The sequence below is a fragment of the Podarcis melisellensis genome (assembly GCF_964234715.1).
Source record: "Podarcis melisellensis genome assembly, chromosome: 12".
Taxonomy (NCBI): Eukaryota; Metazoa; Chordata; class Lepidosauria; order Squamata; family Lacertidae; genus Podarcis; species Podarcis melisellensis.
This window is the reverse complement of record NC_138544.1, coordinates 14,238,677-14,263,173: the sequence shown is the minus strand read 5'-3', so window position 1 is coordinate 14,263,173 and position 24,497 is coordinate 14,238,677. Positions and strand designations below refer to the sequence as shown.

At 43.7% G+C, this 24,497-nt stretch overlaps 3 protein-coding genes and 1 long non-coding RNA gene across 10 annotated transcripts in view; 3 read left to right on the top strand and 1 right to left on the bottom strand.

Annotated features, from left to right (window-relative positions):
* The window catches only part of LOC309353652, a 38,722-nt gene extending 15,389 nt beyond the window's left edge, over positions 1 to 23,333 (bottom strand). For both annotated transcript variants that reach the window (XR_014161976.1, XR_014161977.1), the window contains exons 1-2: positions 23,245 to 23,333; positions 22,818 to 22,896 (exon numbers count right to left, since the gene is read on the bottom strand). This is a non-coding gene — a long non-coding RNA (uncharacterized lncRNA). The remainder of the gene's footprint in view (positions 1 to 22,817; positions 22,897 to 23,244) is intronic.
* LOC309353619 (phospholipase A and acyltransferase 1-like) lies at positions 1,397 to 12,572 on the top strand. Of its 4 annotated transcripts, none has more exons than XM_081883074.1 (5): positions 1,397 to 1,451; positions 4,167 to 4,266; positions 4,673 to 4,941; positions 5,556 to 5,658; positions 12,438 to 12,572. In XM_081883074.1, the coding sequence occupies exons 1-4, from the start codon at positions 1,443 to 1,445 to the stop codon at positions 5,652 to 5,654; spliced, it is 477 nt and encodes a 158-aa protein (XP_081739200.1). In that variant the 5' UTR covers positions 1,397 to 1,442; the 3' UTR covers positions 5,655 to 5,658; positions 12,438 to 12,572. The 4 variants fall into 4 exon arrangements, with proteins under 4 accessions (XP_081739200.1, XP_081739202.1, XP_081739199.1 ...); XM_081883076.1 differs by having other exon boundaries at positions 1,406 to 1,451; positions 4,125 to 4,266; positions 4,673 to 4,818; XM_081883073.1 differs by having other exon boundaries at positions 1,406 to 1,451; positions 4,125 to 4,266.
* Positions 8,179 to 12,572, top strand: LOC309353620 (phospholipase A and acyltransferase 3-like). 3 transcript variants are annotated; one of them, XM_081883078.1, is made up of 4 exons: positions 8,179 to 8,233; positions 10,949 to 11,048; positions 11,455 to 11,723; positions 12,338 to 12,572. In XM_081883078.1, exons 1-4 carry the CDS (start codon positions 8,225 to 8,227, stop codon positions 12,431 to 12,433), a joined length of 474 nt encoding a protein of 157 aa, XP_081739204.1. In that variant the 5' UTR covers positions 8,179 to 8,224; the 3' UTR covers positions 12,434 to 12,572. The 3 variants fall into 3 exon arrangements, with proteins under 3 accessions (XP_081739204.1, XP_081739205.1, XP_081739203.1); XM_081883079.1 differs by having other exon boundaries at positions 8,188 to 8,233; positions 10,907 to 11,048; positions 11,455 to 11,600; XM_081883077.1 differs by having other exon boundaries at positions 8,188 to 8,233; positions 10,907 to 11,048.
* LOC309353623 (phospholipase A and acyltransferase 2-like) lies at positions 17,791 to 22,303 on the top strand. Its single transcript, XM_081883083.1, has 3 exons — positions 17,791 to 17,860; positions 21,420 to 21,519; positions 21,933 to 22,303. Exons 1-3 carry the CDS (start codon positions 17,852 to 17,854, stop codon positions 22,286 to 22,288), a joined length of 465 nt encoding a protein of 154 aa, XP_081739209.1. The 5' UTR covers positions 17,791 to 17,851; the 3' UTR covers positions 22,289 to 22,303.
* Positions 23,334 to 24,497: the final 1,164 nt, after the last annotated feature.

Below are 24,497 nucleotides of genomic sequence, written 5' to 3'. Positions count from 1 at the left end.
CAAGGTGCCAAGCCAAGGGGGAGTGAAATAATAATAATAATAATAATAATAATATTATCAATAATCAGTACTATTTTTCTAGAAAAAGAAGTGCCGGAACTCATCATGAACAACACCCCCCTTGTTCTCCAAGACATCTGAACATGGAATTTCTTCATTTTGAAAATAACCTGACTGCCCCATTTGCGGGTGGGAAATGGGAAGGACCATTTTCTTCAGGTGGGGGTAAATTCTTATGAGAAGTCCTTCTCCATACTTCTTAAACTTCTGGAAACAAGATCAGTCTGAGGATCCAAGAGCTCCCTGGGAGCTCTTCGGAAGAATTCTAGGATGTTTAATGCTGTGAATCTTTACCTACAGACAACCCATGTAATTATGCAATTCCTATATCACAAAATGCCAATAGGTCTCCAGTGACTTAATTGCAATGGAAGCAGAACCTGAGGGCATTCTGAGCCCCTGAACTCCTCAATGCTTGGAGAATTGGAACACATACAAACACACACACACACACACAGAGAGAGAGAGAGAGAGAGAGAGAGAGAGAGAGAGAGAGAGAGAGAGAGAGGCAGGCAGGCAGGCAGGCAGACAAACACACTTGTCGTCAAAGCAAGTACAAGGATCAGAAAGAAACTGTCTGGAAGATAGGGATAGCTGCAGCTTCTAGGATGCAGCAATTGTGAAGGGGAAGTCTTCCCAATCAACTGTACGCCCATGCCAAGGAAAAGCATCACCTGCTAGAGGGGTGGTGAACCTGTGACCCTGCAGACATTGGCCATGGTGATGGGCAATGGAGTCCAACAATATGTAGAGAGCAGCATGTTGGCTACCCTTGCCTCAGTCAGAGATTGTGGTGAACGGGTCTTGTAGGGCAGGAAACCATTGCAGAACAGCCAGAACATAAATACAAGGAGCCTAGCAGGCTGGGAGGACAGGAAAAAAGTGATTTGGTTATTTTCCTTTTTGTTGTGTAATTGGGTAGAAGTCTTTTCCTTACACCTCTAGAATAAGGTTACCAGACATCGCCGTTTCCTGGGGACAGTCCCAGATTTACAAGTCAGTCCGCTGACAAAATCCATCTATTTAGAAGGAAGTTGAAAAGTGTCCCCAGATTCATTGGAAAAAAAATCTGGCAACCTTACTCTAGAAGTGAAAAGAACCAGGAATGACCTCTAAAATGTTGGGATATTGGGGAGTTGGGGTGGGGCTCTAGGCCTCTGGCATGTGGAAAACTATCCTGGCAGGGAAAACGTGTTTCCTGCTGTTTTTCTATACTAAGGAAGTGTTGCCAGGAGATGTTATATTGACGTCTTCCTGTTGCCTTCCTGAGAACATGATTTTTTTAAAAAAATAATAATTAAAGGATATAAAGTGATAACGAAACTGAAAAAGAACAAAAACATCTGAGGACTGAAAGGAGAGGACTGTGAGAGCAAAACATAATGGCTGAGGTAAGAACCCCTTTGCATTGGGGACATTGGCTATCGATCCCCACCCAGTCCAAAATACCTTCCCTTTGATTGTCTTCCCTTTGACTGTTTTTTCGAAGTAAGAGTTGCCACTTGACTTGCTGCTTGCCTCATGCTGCTATCTCTGCTGCAAGCCAATGTACGTTGAACACAGTGAGGCTAACTTCTGTGTAAGAATACTTAGGATAGTTTTGTCTCTAGCTCAGAGCTTTCCAAACTGTGTGTTGCGACACATTCGTGTGTCGGCTGCAGTGTCTAGGTGTGTCACATGAATGCTGCCTGCACTCCTCCCGGGGCTGGAAAGGGGTTAGTTTAACCTCCTGTTTGCTAGTGAAACGGAATTACTGTGTCACAAAATGCTGTGTGTATAAAAAGTGTTTCACCAGCATGAAAAGTTTGGAAAGCTCTGCTTTAGCTCCTTCCTCCTGCCTTGCAAGTCTGACTTACAAAAACTGTAATGAATAATCACAGGGTCCAAAATTCATCTGCTTGTGGGAAGAGAGCGAGGCTCCTGCAAGCCATGGATACTAAGTTTTGATTTCTGGCAAAAAGAGAGCTTGGAATGAAATCCACAATAAGAGCAGCAACTCAGTAAAGTGCTGGGCTCTGTACTGTTTTTATGCCTGTAATTTTCATAGCTGTCAACCTACAGATTTGAAAATAAGGGACCAGCAGCCTTGAAAATAAGGGACCAGCAGCCAAAATAAGGAATTTTAGTCAACCAGTTAAAAGGGACCAGATAATTTTGGAGAGCAGCCCCAGGCTCCCACCAGTCCCGGCGGGGAGGGGCTCCTGGGAGCCGATGCTGGTGAGAGGAGGCCGGAGGGGGGTGGGTTGGACAGCCAAGCAACACAGTTGGAGCCTCCCTCCTCCCTGGCCAGCAGGGAGGGAGGGAGAGGAGCTGCTTCTTTTGAAACCCGGGAAATTTAAGGGACATCCATCAATAAGGGACAGCAGCGGGACACAGTGCTGGGATAAGGGACTTTCCCGCCAAATAAGGGACGCTTGACAGCTATGAATTTTATGAAAGTTTTCTTGACTTAAATATTTTTATTTAAGTTTGCTTGACTTTCATTTTTATACTTTATTTTATTGTGCAATATTTGAACTGATTTTTGTTTCTGCCTTTGGCTCATTATAAAACCAATAAACATTTTGTCTTTAAAAAAGAGTAAATGGCTGGACACTAGAGCTGGGAAGAAAGGAAAGCAGACCTCAAGAGCAGGAAAGAGCTAAGAATAGGGGGATTTCCTCAGTGAAGGGGTTTCCATCTGCCCTTGCAGCATCTTGCAGGAGGTCATGTGGCGCTTTTCTCAGACCTAAAGAACATGAGAATAACCTGCTAGATCAGGCCAATGGCCCATCTACCTAGTCCAGCATCATAGCTGTCAACTTAAAGATTTGAAAATAAGGGACCAGCAGCCTTAAAATAAGGGATCAGCAGCCAAAATAAGGGATTTTCCAAGCACAGGTATGTTCAACTTCTGAGCCCCTACGAGCCAAAGGCAGAAAGCCCAGCCAGCAGCCAAACGAAGCCTCAAGCGGTGGTTCCCAGAGCGCAGCAACCCAGCAAAGGGGATGCAGCAAGGAAAACCACCGTCACTTCTCCGCTGAGAAGCGCTGAGCAAAGGCGAGTCCCCAGGCAACGTGGCCGATTTGATCAGCACAAGGCATGCAAGCTCCACCCCCCAGTCGTTCTTAGACTCCTTATTGGGTGAGCAACACAGCCAAGCAAACACAGTTGGAGCCTCCCTGGCCGGCAGGGAGGGGGGGAGAGGAGCTGCTTCCTTTGAAACCCGGGAAATTTAAGGGACATCATCAATAAGGGACAGCAGCGGGACACAGCGCTGGGATAAGGGACTTTCCCGCCAAATAAGGGACAGTTGACAGCTATGTCCAGCATCCTGTTCTCATAGTGGAGCAGGTAGCGCTGTGGACTAAACCACTGAGCCTCTTCGGCTTGCTGATTGGAAGGTCAGCGGTTCAAATCCCTGTGAGCTCCCGTTGGTCTGTCCCAGTTTCTGCCAACCTAGCAGTCTGAAAGCACACCAGCACAAGTAGATAAAGAGACACTGCTGCAGCAGGAAGGTAAATGGCGTTTCCATGTGCTCTGGTTTGTGTCACAGTGTTCCATTGTGCCAGAAGCAGTTTAGTCATGCTGGCCACATGATCCGGAAAGCTGTCTTGTGGACCTTCCCGTTGCAGCGGTACCTATTTATCTGCTTGCACTGGCGTGCTTTCAAACAGGATACTGCTAGCAGCAGTAAAGGTTTAATAAAATGAACCATGGATGGGGGAGAAGGGAAGTCAGTGGAAAGAGTATGGTTTGTATTTTGACTTGATATTATTGTGCAAATTTGTAAAATTGAAAATGATAAATACAATAAAAAAGATAACGATGCCATAGAGTGAGGTCTGGGATAAATATTTGTCCTCTAGGTGTGGCTCGATTTGAACTCCCATCAACCCTAGCAACTATGGCTAATGTCCTGGGGTTATGGGAGTTGTAGTCCAACAACATCAGGAAGGCCACAAGTTCTCCATCCCTGAGCTACAGTATAAAAGAAAAGGCTGCCTCTGTGGCTGTGATCCTATGTATTTGGGAGAGTGTTTCATTGAACCTAGTGGAACTTACTTCTGAGTAAACTTGCACAGCTGTTTAGCCAAGGAAAACATGGGCTCACTTTCTTCTTGCAGAGCCCAAAGCCTGGAGACCAGATTGAGATTTATCGATTGGGTTACCAACACTGGGCTATCTACGTAGGCGATGGATATGTGGTCCACCTGACTGCTGCAGGTAAGAGCTTCTCATTAGAAAGGGTGGTTTTATGAGAGGGAAGAATATGACAGAGAACATTGGCAGATTACCCCTGAAGAAACGCAGCCCTTGGGGGGGGGGGAAGGTTCCCCACCACTGGCTTAGGGACTAATTGTTGCTGGAAGTTCTATGTCCTGATACTTGCAATTGTTGTAAGCCAGTTAGATGACTGCTTTGTAGCCAAGAGATGGCATTCTGGTTGGGTGTAAGTTGTTTTGGGTTGCCTTGGGCAAGATAAGAGTGACTAACAATTAAAAAAAATAATAGTATTTGTCAAAACAACAACAACTGATGTCTTCTTGAAGACAAAGTTGTTGATGAAATGTAGGGAATCCAGGCCTAATTGTCACTGCTTCTGAGTTTCTTTTCTCTCTCTGTTCTTGAGATGAGGGTGTGGAAAGTTTTCTCTGTAGTTGCCCGACTCCCTACACAAAAATGGGAGTGGTGAAGAAAGAAAAGCTTTCAGAAGTGGCTGGGAAAAACAAGTGGAAGGTCAACAACAAGAAGGACAGAAAATATAAAGCCAGGCCTGTAAGCGAAATAATTAGCACTGCAAATGGATATGTTGGGGGAAAGATAATGTACGATGTGGTCGTGCACAACTGTGAACATTTTGCTGCCATACTACGATATGGCCAACGTGACAGTAGACAGGTGTGTAGAATTCATTCATGTTTTCGTAATGGCAATCTGTGCTGTGATATTGAAATTCATTCTTAATTCCTGATCCTGGAAAAATGAAGTGAGATTAAGAAGCAGGTAATTTAATTTATTTTTATGTGGATTTAATTTCTAACCCTCATTTACAAAGATGGGGAGCAGAACGGAACATTTACTTGGAGTATGTTGAAGTACTGCAAACCAGAACAACAAAAAAATAGATATCATAACATTTAAAAATAACTTCAGTTCATACATTCAAATTGTCTGAAGTGACAAATGAGAAGATTACAAACTCTGAACTCAGGTTTCCAAATTAATGACAGGCTTGTACCCTGATGAAAAATGTTGGGTCTCTATTCCCTTAATATTTTTCACCACAGAACTCAGATTTTTGCACCAAAGCATGTTCTGTTACGTGGAATTAATTTTTAAAGCATATTTTAAACCCAGAGTTAATTGTCTTGGAATCTGAGAGTTTCAAATCTGGCTATTTTCTGTCGCCAAAAGAAACATTTAAAGCAATGTTTCATATCAACTCTGTTGTGAGAAATGAAGGACCATCGGTCACTGTGAATAAAAATGCTTAAACCTCTTATTTTTTGCAGGCGGAAGTCGGTCTCTGGGCGACATTCGCTGCTACTGTAGGAGCTGTGGTCACGGGTACAAGCCTGGTAGCAGCTGCGCTCATCGGTAAACGCCATTAGTCAAGTGTTCAATATATGATGAGACGTGTGAACAATCTAAAAGACTGTTGGAGGACAATCCTAGGTTGGCTTCTAAGAAGATCCCATTTTAAAAGAACAACAATTATTGAATAAAAATAAAAACATCAAATCAATCAATAGTTAGGTTTTCTGTCTTTATCCATTGCTCTGAATTTTGGAGGATGGCTCTGTTTCAGTTTGTGCGTTGTTTTGTAAAGTGCAGATTAGTTAAGAATTTGAATGTGCATTGAATCAAATTTCTCCCTGCTGCCTCTAGATGTGGTAGAGGACACCGATCAACGTTGAAGGAAGGTTCAACTTTCTTGAAGTCTGGTCAACTTCTGTACTTCGAATGAAGGATGCCACCATCTTGTTTCAGGCCACTCTTGACACATACAACGTTTCGCTGCAGGCCTTGGTTGTTAAAAATCAATACGTGCCTGTATAAAAAATTCCACAACAGTGTAGCTTGTGAATTAATTGGTAGTCATACTGAGTTGCAGATCTCCTTTTTGAAGGGAGTTGACGACTTCTTCTTCTTCTTCTTCTTCTTCTTCTTCTTCTTCTTCTTCTTCTTCTTCCTTTAAGAGTTCTGCCAGTAAAACTTTGAATAAGATTTTAATGGGTATGGACAATGATCTATTCCAAAAGGAGTCAGTTCTTATGCTTCAGGTCACTTCAAACTGCACAATATTAATATCATAGACAAACAACTCTGTAGTTGTCCAATTCTTCAGAGTGAACATAATCCAGAAGGCCGCCATATATTGTGTCAGACCATTGGTCCATTTCGCCTGAGGTAACCTGAGGTAGCCAAAACGACTCATCTCCTGACACATCATTGCATCAATGCGGCTTAATAAAGTGGGTGAGCGGTTTTTTAAAGCTCTCACACCTGGCATGAAGTCAAGTCCAGCCTTTCCATGAGACAAGGCAAAGCAATTTGCCTCAGGCGGCAGATCCAACCCCCGCCCCACCCCCTGCTGCCAGTCTGGCCACAGCCACCTGTACCACCACTGCCGTGGGTGCAGCCACAGGTGAAGATAGTAGTGTGAGCACAATGGTGGTGGCAGGGAGGGGGCCCAGATCTGTGTTGGGGGAGCATTTTACACTGGGTTTAGGTGGTGCAGGCAGTTCCCCCTTGCAAGGTGCCAAGCCAAGGGGGAGTGAAATAATAATAATAATAATAATAATAATATTATCAATAATCAGTACTATTTTTCTAGAAAAAGAAGTGCCGGAACTCATCATGAACAACACCCCCCTTGTTCTCCAAGACATCTGAACATGGAATTTCTTCATTTTGAAAATAACCTGACTGCCCCATTTGCGGGTGGGAAATGGGAAGGACCATTTTCTTCAGGTGGGGGTAAATTCTTATGAGAAGTCCTTCTCCATACTTCTTAAACTTCTGGAAACAAGATCAGTCTGAGGATCCAAGAGCTCCCTGGGAGCTCTTCGGAAGAATTCTAGGATGTTTAATGCTGTGAATCTTTACCTACAGACAACCCATGTAATTATGCAATTCCTATATCACAAAATGCCAATAGGTCTCCAGTGACTTAATTGCAATGGAAGCAGAACCTGAGGGCATTCTGAGCCCCTGAACTCCTCAATGCTTGGAGAATTGGAACACATACAAACACACACACACACACACAGAGAGAGAGAGAGAGAGAGAGAGAGAGAGAGAGAGGCAGGCAGGCAGGCAGGCAGACAAACACACTTGTCGTCAAAGCAAGTACAAGGATCAGAAAGAAACTGTCTGGAAGATAGGGATAGCTGCAGCTTCTAGGATGCAGCAATTGTGAAGGGGAAGTCTTCCCAATCAACTGTACGCCCATGCCAAGGAAAAGCATCACCTGCTAGAGGGGTGGTGAACCTGTGACCCTGCAGACATTGGCCATGGTGATGGGCAATGGAGTCCAACAATATGTAGAGAGCAGCATGTTGGCTACCCTTGCCTCAGTCAGAGATTGTGGTGAACGGGTCTTGTAGGGCAGGAAACCATTGCAGAACAGCCAGAACATAAATACAAGGAGCCTAGCAGGCTGGGAGGACAGGAAAAAAGTGATTTGGTTATTTTCCTTTTTGTTGTGTAATTGGGTAGAAGTCTTTTCCTTACACCTCTAGAATAAGGTTACCAGACATCGCCGTTTCCTGGGGACAGTCCCAGATTTACAAGTCAGTCCGCTGACAAAATCCATCTATTTAGAAGGAAGTTGAAAAGTGTCCCCAGATTCATTGGAAAAAAAATCTGGCAACCTTACTCTAGAAGTGAAAAGAACCAGGAATGACCTCTAAAATGTTGGGATATTGGGGAGTTGGGGTGGGGCTCTAGGCCTCTGGCATGTGGAAAACTATCCTGGCAGGGAAAACGTGTTTCCTGCTGTTTTTCTATACTAAGGAAGTGTTGCCAGGAGATGTTATATTGACGTCTTCCTGTTGCCTTCCTGAGAACATGATTTTTTTAAAAAAATAATAATTAAAGGATATAAAGTGATAACGAAACTGAAAAAGAACAAAAACATCTGAGGACTGAAAGGAGAGGACTGTGAGAGCAAAACATAATGGCTGAGGTAAGAACCCCTTTGCATTGGGGACATTGGCTATCGATCCCCACCCAGTCCAAAATACCTTCCCTTTGATTGTCTTCCCTTTGACTGTTTTTTCGAAGTAAGAGTTGCCACTTGACTTGCTGCTTGCCTCATGCTGCTATCTCTGCTGCAAGCCAATGTACGTTGAACACAGTGAGGCTAACTTCTGTGTAAGAATACTTAGGATAGTTTTGTCTCTAGCTCAGAGCTTTCCAAACTGTGTGTTGCGACACATTCGTGTGTCGGCTGCAGTGTCTAGGTGTGTCACATGAATGCTGCCTGCACTCCTCCCGGGGCTGGAAAGGGGTTAGTTTAACCTCCTGTTTGCTAGTGAAACGGAATTACTGTGTCACAAAATGCTGTGTGTATAAAAAGTGTTTCACCAGCATGAAAAGTTTGGAAAGCTCTGCTTTAGCTCCTTCCTCCTGCCTTGCAAGTCTGACTTACAAAAACTGTAATGAATAATCACAGGGTCCAAAATTCATCTGCTTGTGGGAAGAGAGCGAGGCTCCTGCAAGCCATGGATACTAAGTTTTGATTTCTGGCAAAAAGAGAGCTTGGAATGAAATCCACAATAAGAGCAGCAACTCAGTAAAGTGCTGGGCTCTGTACTGTTTTTATGCCTGTAATTTTCATAGCTGTCAACCTACAGATTTGAAAATAAGGGACCAGCAGCCTTGAAAATAAGGGACCAGCAGCCAAAATAAGGAATTTTAGTCAACCAGTTAAAAGGGACCAGATAATTTTGGAGAGCAGCCCCAGGCTCCCACCAGTCCCGGCGGGGAGGGGCTCCTGGGAGCCGATGCTGGTGAGAGGAGGCCGGAGGGGGGTGGGTTGGACAGCCAAGCAACACAGTTGGAGCCTCCCTCCTCCCTGGCCAGCAGGGAGGGAGGGAGAGGAGCTGCTTCTTTTGAAACCCGGGAAATTTAAGGGACATCCATCAATAAGGGACAGCAGCGGGACACAGTGCTGGGATAAGGGACTTTCCCGCCAAATAAGGGACGCTTGACAGCTATGAATTTTATGAAAGTTTTCTTGACTTAAATATTTTTATTTAAGTTTGCTTGACTTTCATTTTTATACTTTATTTTATTGTGCAATATTTGAACTGATTTTTGTTTCTGCCTTTGGCTCATTATAAAACCAATAAACATTTTGTCTTTAAAAAAGAGTAAATGGCTGGACACTAGAGCTGGGAAGAAAGGAAAGCAGACCTCAAGAGCAGGAAAGAGCTAAGAATAGGGGGATTTCCTCAGTGAAGGGGTTTCCATCTGCCCTTGCAGCATCTTGCAGGAGGTCATGTGGCGCTTTTCTCAGACCTAAAGAACATGAGAATAACCTGCTAGATCAGGCCAATGGCCCATCTACCTAGTCCAGCATCATAGCTGTCAACTTAAAGATTTGAAAATAAGGGACCAGCAGCCTTAAAATAAGGGATCAGCAGCCAAAATAAGGGATTTTCCAAGCACAGGTATGTTCAACTTCTGAGCCCCTACGAGCCAAAGGCAGAAAGCCCAGCCAGCAGCCAAACGAAGCCTCAAGCGGTGGTTCCCAGAGCGCAGCAACCCAGCAAAGGGGATGCAGCAAGGAAAACCACCGTCACTTCTCCGCTGAGAAGCGCTGAGCAAAGGCGAGTCCCCAGGCAACGTGGCCGATTTGATCAGCACAAGGCATGCAAGCTCCACCCCCCAGTCGTTCTTAGACTCCTTATTGGGTGAGCAACACAGCCAAGCAAACACAGTTGGAGCCTCCCTGGCCGGCAGGGAGGGGGGGAGAGGAGCTGCTTCCTTTGAAACCCGGGAAATTTAAGGGACATCATCAATAAGGGACAGCAGCGGGACACAGCGCTGGGATAAGGGACTTTCCCGCCAAATAAGGGACAGTTGACAGCTATGTCCAGCATCCTGTTCTCATAGTGGAGCAGGTAGCGCTGTGGACTAAACCACTGAGCCTCTTCGGCTTGCTGATTGGAAGGTCAGCGGTTCAAATCCCTGTGAGCTCCCGTTGGTCTGTCCCAGTTTCTGCCAACCTAGCAGTCTGAAAGCACACCAGCACAAGTAGATAAAGAGACACTGCTGCAGCAGGAAGGTAAATGGCGTTTCCATGTGCTCTGGTTTGTGTCACAGTGTTCCATTGTGCCAGAAGCAGTTTAGTCATGCTGGCCACATGATCCGGAAAGCTGTCTTGTGGACCTTCCCGTTGCAGCGGTACCTATTTATCTGCTTGCACTGGCGTGCTTTCAAACAGGATACTGCTAGCAGCAGTAAAGGTTTAATAAAATGAACCATGGATGGGGGAGAAGGGAAGTCAGTGGAAAGAGTATGGTTTGTATTTTGACTTGATATTATTGTGCAAATTTGTAAAATTGAAAATGATAAATACAATAAAAAAGATAACGATGCCATAGAGTGAGGTCTGGGATAAATATTTGTCCTCTAGGTGTGGCTCGATTTGAACTCCCATCAACCCTAGCAACTATGGCTAATGTCCTGGGGTTATGGGAGTTGTAGTCCAACAACATCAGGAAGGCCACAAGTTCTCCATCCCTGAGCTACAGTATAAAAGAAAAGGCTGCCTCTGTGGCTGTGATCCTATGTATTTGGGAGAGTGTTTCATTGAACCTAGTGGAACTTACTTCTGAGTAAACTTGCACAGCTGTTTAGCCAAGGAAAACATGGGCTCACTTTCTTCTTGCAGAGCCCAAAGCCTGGAGACCAGATTGAGATTTATCGATTGGGTTACCAACACTGGGCTATCTACGTAGGCGATGGATATGTGGTCCACCTGACTGCTGCAGGTAAGAGCTTCTCATTAGAAAGGGTGGTTTTATGAGAGGGAAGAATATGACAGAGAACATTGGCAGATTACCCCTGAAGAAACGCAGCCCTTGGGGGGGGGGGAAGGTTCCCCACCACTGGCTTAGGGACTAATTGTTGCTGGAAGTTCTATGTCCTGATACTTGCAATTGTTGTAAGCCAGTTAGATGACTGCTTTGTAGCCAAGAGATGGCATTCTGGTTGGGTGTAAGTTGTTTTGGGTTGCCTTGGGCAAGATAAGAGTGACTAACAATTAAAAAAAATAATAGTATTTGTCAAAACAACAACAACTGATGTCTTCTTGAAGACAAAGTTGTTGATGAAATGTAGGGAATCCAGGCCTAATTGTCACTGCTTCTGAGTTTCTTTTCTCTCTCTGTTCTTGAGATGAGGGTGTGGAAAGTTTTCTCTGTAGTTGCCCGACTCCCTACACAAAAATGGGAGTGGTGAAGAAAGAAAAGCTTTCAGAAGTGGCTGGGAAAAACAAGTGGAAGGTCAACAACAAGAAGGACAGAAAATATAAAGCCAGGCCTGTAAGCGAAATAATTAGCACTGCAAATGGATATGTTGGGGGAAAGATAATGTACGATGTGGTCGTGCACAACTGTGAACATTTTGCTGCCATACTACGATATGGCCAACGTGACAGTAGACAGGTGTGTAGAATTCATTCATGTTTTCGTAATGGCAATCTGTGCTGTGATATTGAAATTCATTCTTAATTCCTGATCCTGGAAAAATGAAGTGAGATTAAGAAGCAGGTAATTTAATTTATTTTTATGTGGATTTAATTTCTAACCCTCATTTACAAAGATGGGGAGCAGAACGGAACATTTACTTGGAGTATGTTGAAGTACTGCAAACCAGAACAACAAAAAAATAGATATCATAACATTTAAAAATAACTTCAGTTCATACATTCAAATTGTCTGAAGTGACAAATGAGAAGATTACAAACTCTGAACTCAGGTTTCCAAATTAATGACAGGCTTGTACCCTGATGAAAAATGTTGGGTCTCTATTCCCTTAATATTTTTCACCACAGAACTCAGATTTTTGCACCAAAGCATGTTCTGTTACGTGGAATTAATTTTTAAAGCATATTTTAAACCCAGAGTTAATTGTCTTGGAATCTGAGAGTTTCAAATCTGGCTATTTTCTGTCGCCAAAAGAAACATTTAAAGCAATGTTTCATATCAACTCTGTTGTGAGAAATGAAGGACCGTCGGTCACTGTGAATAAAAATGCTTAAACCTCTTATTTTTTGCAGGTGGAAGTTGGTTTCTGGGTGACATTCGCTGCTACTGTAGCTGTGGCCACGGGTGCAAGCTTGGTAGCAGCTGCAATCATTGGTAAACACCATTAGTCAGTGTTCAATATATGAAGAGACGTGTGAACAATCTAAAAGACTGTTGGAGGAGAATCCTAGGCTGGCTTCTAAGAAGATCCCATTTTAAAAGAACAACAGTTATTGAATAAAAATAAAAACATCAAATCAATCAAGAGTTAGGTTTTCTGTCTTTATCCATTGCTCTGAATTGTGGAGGATGGCTCTGTTTCAGTTTGTGCATTGTTTTGTAAAGTGCAGATTAGTTAAGAATTTGAATGTGAATTGAATCAAATTTCTCCCTGCTGCCTCTAGATGTGGTAGAGGACACTGATCAACGTTGAAGTAAGGTTCAACTTACTTGAAGTCTGGTCAACTTCTGTACTTGGAATGGAGGATGCCGCCATCTTGTTTCAGGCCACTCTTGACACATACAACGTTTCGCTGCAGGCCTTGGTTGTTAAAAATCAATATGTGCCTGTATAAAGAATTCCACAACAGTGTAGCTTGTGAATTCATTGGTACAGTCATACTGAGTTGCAGATCTCCATTTTGAAGGGAGTTGACGACTTCTTCTTCTTCTTCTTCTTCTTCTTCTTCTTCTTCTTCTTCTTCTTCGAGTTCTGCCAGTAAAAGTTTGAATAATATTTTAATGGGTCTGGACAATGATCTATTCCAAAAGGAGTCAGTTCTTATGCTTCCAGTCGCTTCAAACTGCACAATATTAATATCATAGACAAACAACTCTGTGGTTGTCCAATTCTTCAGAGTGAACATAACCCAGAAGGCCGCCATATATTGTGTCAGACCATTGGTCCGTTTCGCCTGAGGTAACCTGAGGTAGCCAAAACGACTCATCTCCTGACACATCATTGAATCAATGCGGCTTAATAAAGTGGGTGAGCGGTTTTTTAAAGCTCTCACACCTGGCATGGAGTCAAGTCCAGCCTTTCCATGAGACAAGGCAAAGCAATTTGCCTCAGGCAGCAGATCCAACCCCCACCCCACCCCCTGCTGCCAGTCTGGCCACAGCCACCTGTACCACCACTGCCGTGGGTGCAGCCACAGGTGAAGATAGTAGTGTGAGCACAATGGTGGTGGCAGGGAGGGAGCCCAGATCTGCAGGGGGGCTGTGTTGGGGGAGCATTTTACACTGGGTTTAGGGTGGTGCAAGCAGTTCCCCCTTGCAAGGTGCCAAGCCAAGGGGGAGCGAAATAATAACAACAACAACAACAACAACATCATCAATAATCAGTGCTATTTTTCTAGAAAAAGAGGTGCTGGAACTCATCATGACCACCTCTCTTGTTCTCTTAGAAAATAATAATAATAATAATAATAATAATAATAATAATAATAATAATAAAAAATTTAATTATTATTATTATTATTATTATTATTATTATTATTATTATTATTATTATTTATACCCCGCCCATCTGGCTGGGTTTCCCCAGCCACTCTGGGCGGCTTCCAGCAGAATATTAAAATACAATAGACTATTAAACATTAAAAGCTTCCCTAAACAGGGCTGACTTCAGATGTCTTCTAAAAGTTTGGTAGTTATTTTTCTCTGTGACATCTGGTGGGAGGGCTTTCCACAGGGCAGGTGCCACTACTGAGAAGGCCCTCTGCCTGGGTCCCTGTAGCTTCACTTCTCACAGAGATGGAACCGCCAGAAGGCTCTCGGCGCTGGACCTCAGTGTCCGGGCAGAACTATGGAGGTGGAGATACTCCTTCAGGTATACTGGACCGAGGCTGTTTAGGGCTTTAAAGGTCAGCACCAACACTTTGAATTGTGCTCGGAAATGTACTGGGAGCCGGGAGCCAGTGTAGGTCTTTTAAGACCGCTGTTACATGGTCTCGGCAGTCGCTCCCAGTCACCAGTCTAGCTGCCGCATTCTGGATTAGTTGTAGTTTCCGGGTCACCTTCAAAGGTAGCCCCACATAGAGCGCATTGCAGTAGTCCAAGCGAGAGATAACTAGAGCATGCACCACTCTGGTGACACAGTCTGTGGGCAGGTAGGGTCTTAGCCTGCGTACCGGATGGAGCTGATAAACAGCTGCCCTGGACACAAAATTGACCTGCACCTCCATGGACAGCTGTGAGTCCAGATTTACTCCCAGGCTGTGCACCTGGGAGTAAATCTGGGGCACAGTTATCCCATTCAGGGGCACAGTTATCCCATTCAGGACCAGGGAGCCCTTCACACCTGCCCGCCTCCTGTCCCCCCAAAACAGTACTTCTGTCTTGTTAGGATTCAACCTCAATCTGTTAGCTGCCATCCATCCTCCAACCGCCTCCAGGATTTTCACCGCCTACACTGGTTCTGATTTAAAAGAGAGGTGGAGCTGGGTATCATCCGCATATTGATGAACACTCAGCCCAAACTCTCTGATGATATCTCCCAGCAGCTGCATGCAGATGTGAAAGACAATGGCCACTTGAGAGGTGCCAGAACTGAGTTCCGGCTTTAAAAAAGCCCTAGTAATAATAATAAAACCTATATTTATACAGGTACCCACTGAGAAGATCCATAAAAAGCAACTGTACCAAAATGAACTACTGTGAAAATAATAAATATTTAGTGGTGGGGGCATCCAAATTTTGTCCTCACTCAGGGTGCCATATTGCCAAAATCCGCTCCTCAGGATACCCTTGCATGAAGTCTATTTTTATCAGGATCATTCATTTGAAGTGTTAGCGCTTATTTATGACAGTGATAACTAATGGAGGAAAGCCCACATGGGTCCCCATGCAGACACTGACCATAGCTAGACTTGCTTAACTTCAGCAAGGTTGTAATTCAGACCCATCCCACCTCACCTGTGCTGGTGACATTTTATGATAAAAGATTGAAATGTTTCTCAAGGAATTTCCTGTTGAGAAAGCGGAGAATGTGGTTGGCAGCATCAGAGTTGGACCCGTTTTAAGAAGAGAGGTGCGGCATATTTCTCTTAAATTGGGGGCACCAGAGCTGGCATATAGCCACAAAGTACTTCCTTTTACAGGGATGCAGGTGGCGCTGTAGGTTAAACCACAGAGCCTAGGGCTTGCCGATCAGAAGGTTGGCGGTTCGAATCCCCGCGACAGGGTGAGCTCCCGTTGCTCGGTCCCTGCTCCTGCCAACCTAGCAGTTCAAAAGCACATCAAAGTGCCAGTAGATAAATAGGTACCGCTCTGGCGGAAAGGTAAACGGCGTTTCCGTGCACTGCTCTGGTTCGCCAGAAGCGGCTTAGTCATGCTGGCCACATGACCCGGAAGCTGTACGCTGGCTCCCTCGGCCAATAAAGCGAGATGAGCGCCGCAACCCCAGAGTCGGTCACGACTGGACCTAACGGTCAGCGATCCCTTTACCTTTACTTCCTTTTACAGCATCAGTAAAAGAAGGCATGCATGTTTGAAGAAACAGAAGCATGCTTTGGAAAAGAACAGCTACAGTACTTATGGCATACAGTTCCCACGTTTTGCAACACCAATTAGTAAAAGATTCTATCATTTGATAAATAATCAATTTAAGATCTGGAGACAGGATCAAAGACGAATTTGCATTAGCACGGAAATCAGGATGGGTTCATTCCAATTGTGTAAGACACCAATTACAGAAAAAAATTGTTGCCTTAATTATTAAGTATATCTTGCAGTGTATTTTTATTTTAAAACAACAACCACTACATGTGGATGTTTTCATCTGTTCATTTGTGCACAGCCCCAGAGTCCTGCAGAGAAAGCAAAAATAAAATAAAATCCACATTTGGTCTCTGCAGATTTTATTTTCAGACATACATTAGATAAAGCTGACAGCTATGTAAAATCACACGTTAGTGGGCAGCTCCCCATTGGCTACATGGCTACATCTCCATTCTGCGTTCCCGCGCACTGTTTTAATTAATAATAATAATTTATAATAATAATAATTTATTACTTATACCCCGCCCATCTGCCTGGGCCTCCCCAGCCACTCTGGTCAGCTTCCATAGAAACCAAAAATACAGTAAAATATCACACGTTAAAAACTTCCCTGAACAGGGCTGCCTTAAGATGTCTTCTAAAAGTTTGGTAGTTATTTTTCTCTTTGACATCTGGTGGGAGGGCTTTCCACAGGGCAGGTGCCACTACCGAGAAGGCCCTCTGCCTGGCTCCCTGTAACTTGGCTTCTCGCAGTGAGGGAACCGCCAGAAGGCCCTCGGCGCTGGACCTCAGCATCCAGGCAGAATGATGGGGGTGGAGACGCTCCTTCAGGTATACTGGACCGAGGCCGTTTAGGGCTTTAAAGGTCAGCACCAACACTTTGAATTGTGCTCAGAAATATACTGGGAGCCAATGTAGGTCTTTCAAGACCGGTGTTATATGGTCTCGGCGGCCGCTCCCAGTCACCAGTCTAGCTGCCGCATTCTGGATTAGTTGTGACAAATGGGTAGGACCATTTTTTTCAAGTGGGGGTAAATTCTTATGAGAAGTGCTTCTCCATACTTCTTAAACTTCTGGAAACAAGATCAGTCTGAGGACCCAAGAGCTTCCTGGGAGCTCTTAGGAAGAATTCTAGGGTGTTTAATGCTGTGAATCTTTACCTACAGTCAACCCATATAACTATGCAAGTCCTATAACACAAAATGCCAATAAGTCTCCAGTGACTTCATTGCAATGGAAGCAGAACCTGAGGGCATTCTCAGCCCCTGAACTCCTCAATGCTTGGAGAATTGGGACACACACACACACACAGAGAGAGAGACAGACAGACAGACAGACAGACAGACAGACAGACAGATAGACAGACAGACAGACAAACAAACAAACACACTCGTCGTCAAAGCAAGTACAAGGATCAGAAAGAAACTGTCTGGAAGACAGAGATAGCTGCAGCTTCTAGGATGCAGGAATTGTGAAGGGGAAGTCTTCCCAATCAACTGTATGTCCATGCCAAGGAAAAGCATCACCTGCTTGAGAGGTGGTGAACGTGTGACCCTGCAGACATGGGCCATGGTGATGGGCAATGGAATCCAACAATATGTAGAGAGCAGCATGTTGGCTACCCCTGCCTCAGACAGAGATTGTGGTGAATGGGTCTTGTAGGGCAGGAAACCATTGCAGAACAGCCAGAACATAAATACAAGGAGCCTAGCAGGCTGGGAGGACAGGAAAAAAGTGATATGGTTATTTTCCTTTTTGTTGTGTAATTGGGTAGAAGTCTTTTCCTTACACTTCTAGAAGTGAAAGGAACCAGGAATGACCTCTAAAATTTTGGGATATTGGGGAGTTGGTGTGGGGGCTCTAGGCCTCTTTGGCATGTGTAAAACTATCCGGGCAAGTGTTGCCAGGAGATGTTATACTGATGACAACTGTTGCCTTGCTAATAACAGGTTGTTGTTTTTTAAGGCTATAAAGTGAAAACGAAACTGGAAAAGATCTATAAATATCTGAGGACTGAAAGGAGAGGACGGTGAGAGCAAAACATAATGGCTGAGGTAAGTACCTCTTTGCATTGGGGACACTGGCTATTGATCCCACCCAGTCCAAAATACCTTCCCTTTGATTGTTTTCCCTTTGACTGTTTTTTTCAAAGTAAGAGTTGCCACTTGACTTGCTGCTTCCCTTACACTGCTATCTCTGCTGGAAGCCAACGTACGTTGAACACAGTGAGACTAACTTCTGTGTAAGAACGCTTAGGATAGTTTTGTCTCTAGCTCAGAGCTTTCCAAACTGTGTGTTGCGACACATTTGTGTGTCGGCTGCAGTGTGTCAGTGTTTTCACATGAATGATGCCTGCCCTCCACCCAGGCTGGAAAGGGGATAGTTTAACCTCTGGTATGCTAGTGAAACTGAATTACTGTGTCACAAAATGCTGCGTGTATAAAAAGTGTGTCACCAGCAAGAAAAGTTTGGAAAGCTCTGCTTTAGCTCCTTCCCCCTGCCTTGCAAGTCAGACTTACAAAAAACTGTGATGAATAATCACAGGATCCAATGGTTGAAAAATTCATCTACTTGTGGGGTGGGGGAAGAGAGCGAGGCTCCTGCAAGCCATGGATTTCTGACAAAAAGGGAGCTTGGAATGAAATCCACGATAATAGCAACAACTCAGTAAAGTGCTGGGCTCTGTACTGTTTATATGCTTGTAATTGTAAGTTTTCTTGACTTAAATATTTTTATTTAAGTTTGCTTGACTTTCATTTTTATACTTTATTTTATTGTGCAATAGTTGAACTGATTTTTGTTTCTGCCTTCGGCTCGTTATAAAACCAATAAACATTTCATCTTTAAAAACCAGTAAACTGCTGGACACTAGAGCTGGGAAGAAAGGAAAGCAGACCTCAAGAGCAGGAAAGAGCTAAGAATAGGGGGGTTTCCTCAGTGGAGGGGTTTCCATCTGGCCTTGCAGCATGTGTTGGATGGGGCAGGAGATGATGCAGCGCTTTTCTCAGACTTAAAGAACACGAGAATAGCCTGCTAGATCAGGCAATGGCCCATCTACCCAGTCCAGCATCCTGTTCTCATAGTGGAGCAGGTGGCGCTGTGGACTAAACCACTGAGCCTCTTCGGCTTGCTGATTGGAAGGTCAGCGGTTCGAATCCCTGTGAGCTCCCGTTGGCCTGTCCCAGTTTCTTTTTTTTTATAATAATATTTATTAAGATTTTCCAAAATAAAAAGGAAAGATAGAAAGAAAAGACAGATATAGTTTGCATTTAGTTTCAATAACATCTTTCCCGGACTTCCCCCCCTCCCCCTATTGTATCCCATTTCCCTTAAATTGATTCCACAAATTCTTACCCCAGATTTTAAAGCCTAATTTATAGTTTTAAATAACACATTTGTTCCAAATTAATTTATCTTATTTTCCTTAATTAACCATTTCTCCTTATATTTTATATAATTCCCTAAGATCGACCCCATTTCCCTTCCACAAATTCCCTTATTTTCAAACAACAGACAATTAAAAAGAAAAGAAAGAAAGAATATATAATTTTACAGCCTTTGGGTTCCAAATCTCTCCCCCCCTTTTCCCCGGTTCTGATCCCCAAAGTTCATTCAATTGTCTACTGCCAGCCTGGTGCATCCACGTCTATGTCTCAGCTCCACTTTGCCGTCTTTTGATAGCTTTTAATTTCAGAAAGTCCAATTTCAGAGAAGATCATTCTTCTTCCATCCAGACCTCTATGTTTAAAAGTTTAACTCAAATTCTATTTCTTATTCCTTTTAAAGTCTGGATGTTCCAAATGCTCCAACTTCAAATTTAGTCCAGCTCTTATTCCTCAGATTGCTTTTTCCTGTTCTGCTGCAGAAACCTTCTAGTTCAGAAACTTCTTGTTCTCCACAGAGGCTTTTGTTATTCAGGAACATAACTTGCGTCGAGTCCCTTCCTTTCTTCAATAGATAAATCCATTGTCTCCTTTAGTATAGAAACCTCTGTAGACAAAATAATGCTTCGGTTTTGCAGCTTTCCCAAGAGATAACGAATCCTGCTCAAATTCATAGTATTTTCCCACTTGCAACAACTGTTGCAGTGTCCCATCCTCCCTCTAGAGGGAATATAATAACTTAATTTCTTTCAAAGTTAGACCCAAAAGTCAAATAACTTTATTTCCAATAATTTATTTCCAATTTGTAACAAATCTAACCAGCAAAGCCATTGTAACAAAGTTCTCTTTTATTTCCCTGTTTTGACAGCTACTTTAACAGCTGTCAAAGTTTCTGTGTCACTTCGCCAGCCTCTCATAGCGGATCGTTCCCGGTTCCCGGGGGGGTTGCACTTTAGTTCCACAAATCAATCTTCTCCTCCAGCACAGATTGTAATTTCCCTTCGTGAAGTTTAAATTTTTTCAAATAAGCAAGTTCATCTCTCGATCTTAGTTGTCACATCCTTGCGTTAAGCTATCTACAACGAGGGGGGGGCGGACTTCCTTTTTGCACCCCCCCCCCCGCTCGCTCCAAATTCATAGATCAAATTTGCCTTTTAAGTCCAATAAGTTTACTCACGGGTTGTTCTTTTCAGTCCAAATCCGAAATTTCCAAAGAAGAAGTCGTTGCTCTCCACCGAATGGCATGCGGCTTCGCTAGGCAGGGGAAGCAGTGGACTCATAGCACCACACCCCCCCAGTCACCCGTTCCGCAGCCTTTAAAAAGGCTCCTTCGCGGGTCGGGGGGCGCAAACGGTGCCCGCCGAGTCACCAAGTCCATGGGCATCACCGCCCATGGTTTTTGAGGGTCCCCGCGTCGCCGGCGCGGCAGGACCCGACCCCTACCTAGCAGACTCCCTCCGGAGCTCGGAGGGAGTCCGCCATTCGGCGATGGCGCCGACCTGGAAGGTCAGCAGTTCAAATCCCTGTGAGCTCCCGTTGGCCTGTCCCAGTTTCTGCCAACCTAGAACTCTGAAAGCACGCCAGCACAAGGAGATAAATAGACGCTGCTGCAGCAGGAAGGTAAGCGGCGTTTCCATGCGCTCTGGTTTGTGTCACGGAGTACCATTGTGCCAGAAGCGGTTTAGCCATGCTAGCCACATGATCCAGAAAGCTGTCTTGTGGACCTTCCTGTCGCAGCGGTACCTATTTACCCGCTTGCACTGGCTTGCTTTCAAACAGGATACTGCTAGCAGCAGTAAAGGTTTAATAAAAATGAACCGTGGACGGGGGAGAAGGGAAGTCAATGGAAAAAGTATGGTTTGTATTTTGGCTTAATATTATTGGGCAAATTTGTAAAATAGAAAATGATAAATACAATAAAAAAGATAACGATGCCACAGAGTGAGGTCTGGGATAAATATTTGTCCTCTAGATGTGACTGGATTCCAACTCTCATCAACCCTAGCAACTATAGCTAATGTCCTGGGGTTATGGGAGTTGTAGTCCAGCAACATCCGGAAGGCCACATGTTCTCCATCCCTGAGCTACAGTATAAAAGAAAAGGCTGCCTCCATGGCTCTGATCCTATGTATTTGGGAGTGTGTTTCATTGAACCTAGAGGGACTTACTTCTGAGTAAACCTGCACAGCTGTTTAGCCAAGGAAAACATGGGCTCACTTTCTTTTTGCAGAGCCCAAAGCCTGGAGACCAGATTGAGATTTATCGAAATGGTTACCAACACTGGGCTATCTACGTAGGCGATGGATATGTGGTCCACCTGACTTCTGCAGGTAAGAGCTTCTCATTATTTCCTAGAAAGGGTGATTTTATGAGAGGGAAGAATATGATAGATAACATTGGCATATTGCCCCTGAAGAAACACAGCCCTTAACGGGGGGGAGGTTCCCCACCACTGGCTTAGGGACTAATTGTTGCTGGAGGGTCTATGTCCTGATACTTGCAATTGTTGTAAGCCAGTTAGAGGACTGCTTTGTAGCCAAGAGATTGCATTCTGGTTGGTTGTAAGTTGTTTTGGGTTGCCTTGGGCAAGATAAGAGTGATTGATAATAATAATATTATTTGTCAAAACAACAACAACAACAACAACTGATGTCTTCTTGAGACAATGTTGTTGATGAAATGCAGGGAATCCAGACTAATGGTCACTGTTTTTGAGTTTCTTTTCTCTCTCTCTTTTCTTGAGATGGGGGTATAGGAATTTCTCCCTCTATTCCCCTGTCTGCCAACACAAAAAAGGCAATGGTGAAGAAAGAAAAGCTTTCAGAAGTGGCAGGGGGAAACAACTGGAAGGTCAACAACAAAAAGGACAGAAAATATAAAGTCAGGCCTGTAAGAGAAATAATTAACATTGCAAACCTATGTGTTGGGATGGAGATAGACTACGACGTGCTCACGATGAACTGTGAACATTTTGCCGCCGAACTACGATATGGCCAACCTGACAGTATACAGGTGTCTAGAATTCATTCATGTTTTCATAATTGCAATCTGTGCTGTGATATTGAAATTCTTTCTAAACTCCTGATCCTGGAAAAATGAACTGAGATTAAGAAGCAGTTAATTTACTTTATTTTTATGTGGATTTAATTTCTAACCCCCATTTACAAAGATGGGGACCAGAACGGAACATTTACCTCAACGGTGTATGTTGAAGTACTGCAAACCAGAACCAAAATAAAAATAAAAAATAGATATCAAAACATTTAAAAATAACTTGAGTTCATACATTCAAATTGTCTGAAGTGACAAATGAGAAGATTACAAACTCCCAACTCAGGTTTCCAAATTAATGACAGGCTTGTACCCTGATGGAAAATGTTGGGTCTGTATTCCTTTAATATTTTTCAAACTATAACCACAGAACTCAGATTTTTGCACCAAAGCATGTTCTGTTACATGGAATTAACTTTTAAAGTATATTTTAAACCCAGAGTTAATTGTCTTGGAATCTGAGGGTTTCAAATCTGGCTATTTTCTGTCTCCAAAAGAAACATTTAAAGCAATGTTTCATATCAACTCTGTTGTGCGAAATGAGGGACCATCGGTTACTGTGAATAAAAATGCTTACATCTCTTATTTTTTGCAGGCGGAAGTCGGTTTCTGGGGGGCAATCACTGCTTTTATAGGAATTGTGGCCACGGGTGCAGCTGCAATCATTGGTAAACGCTATTAGTCAGTGTTCAATATATGAAGTGACGTGTGAACAATCTAAAAGGCTGTTGGACGACAATCCTAGGCTGGCTTCTAAGAAGATCCCATTTTAAAAGATCAACAGTTATTGAATAAAAGTAAAAACATCAGATCAATCAAGAGTTAGGTTTTCTGTCTTTATCCATTGCTCTGAATTGTGGAGGATGGCTCTGTTTCAGTTTGTGCATTGTTTTGTAAAGTGCAGATTAGTTAAGAATTTGAATGTGAATTGAATCAAATTTCTCCCTGCTGCCTCTAGATGTGGTAGAGGACACTGATCAACGTTGAAATAAGGTTCAACTTACTTGAAGTCTGGTCAACTTCTGTACTTGGAATGAAGGAAGCCGCCATCTTGTTTCAGGCCACCCTTGAGACAAACAACGTTTCGCTGCAGGCCTTGGTTTGTTAAAAATCAATACGTGCCTGTATAAAGAATTCCACAACAGTGTAGCTTGTGAATTCATTGGTACAGTCATACTGAGTTGCAGATCTCCATTTTGAAGGGAGTTGACTTCTTCTTCTTCTTCTTCTTCTTCTTCTTCTTCTTCTTCTTCTTCTTCTTCTTCTTCCTTTAAGAGTTCTGCCAGTAAAAGTTTGAATAATATTTTAATGGGTATGGACAATGATCTATTTCAAAAGGAGTCAGTTCTTATGCTTCCAGTCACTTCAAACTGCACAATATTAATATCATAGACAAACAACTCTGTGGTTGTCCAATTCTTCAGAGTGAACATAACCCAGAAGGCCGCCATATATTGTGTCAGACCATTGGTCCATTTCGCCTGAGGTAACCTGAGGTAGCCAAAACGACTCATCTCCTGGCACATCATTGCATCAATGCGGCTTAATAAAGTGGGTGAGCAGTTTTTTAAAGCTCTCACACCTGGCATGGAGTCAAGTCCAGCCTTTCCATGAGACAAGGCAAAGCAATTTGCCTCAGGCGGCAGATCCAACCACGCCCCACCCCCTGTTGCCAGTCTGGCCACAGACACCTGTACCACCACTGCCGTGCGTGCAGCCACAGGTGAAGATAGTAGTGTGAGCACAATGGTGGTGGCAGGGAGGGGGCCCAGATCTGTGTTGGGGGAGCATTTTACACTGGGTTTAGGGTGGTGCAGGCAGTTCCCCCTTGCAAGGTGCCTAAGCCAAGGGGGAGGGAAATAACAACAACAACAATAATATCATCAATAATGAGTGCTATTTTTCTAGAAAAAGAGGTGCTGGAACTCATCATGACCACCTCCCTTATTCTCTTAGACATAATAATACTAATTATTATAATAATTATAATAATAATTATAATAATTTATTTATACCCCGCCCATCTGGCTGGGTTTCCCCAGCCACTCTGGGCGGCTTCCAACAGAATATTAAAATACAATAGTCTATTAAACATTAAAAGCTTCCCTAAACAGGGCTGCCTTCAGATGTCTTCTAAAAGTTTGGTAGTTATTTTTCTCTTTGACATCTGGTGGGAGGGCTTTCCACAGGGCAGGTGCCACTACTGAGAAGGCCCTCTGCCTGGTTCCCTGTAACTTGGCTTCTCGCAGCAAGGGAA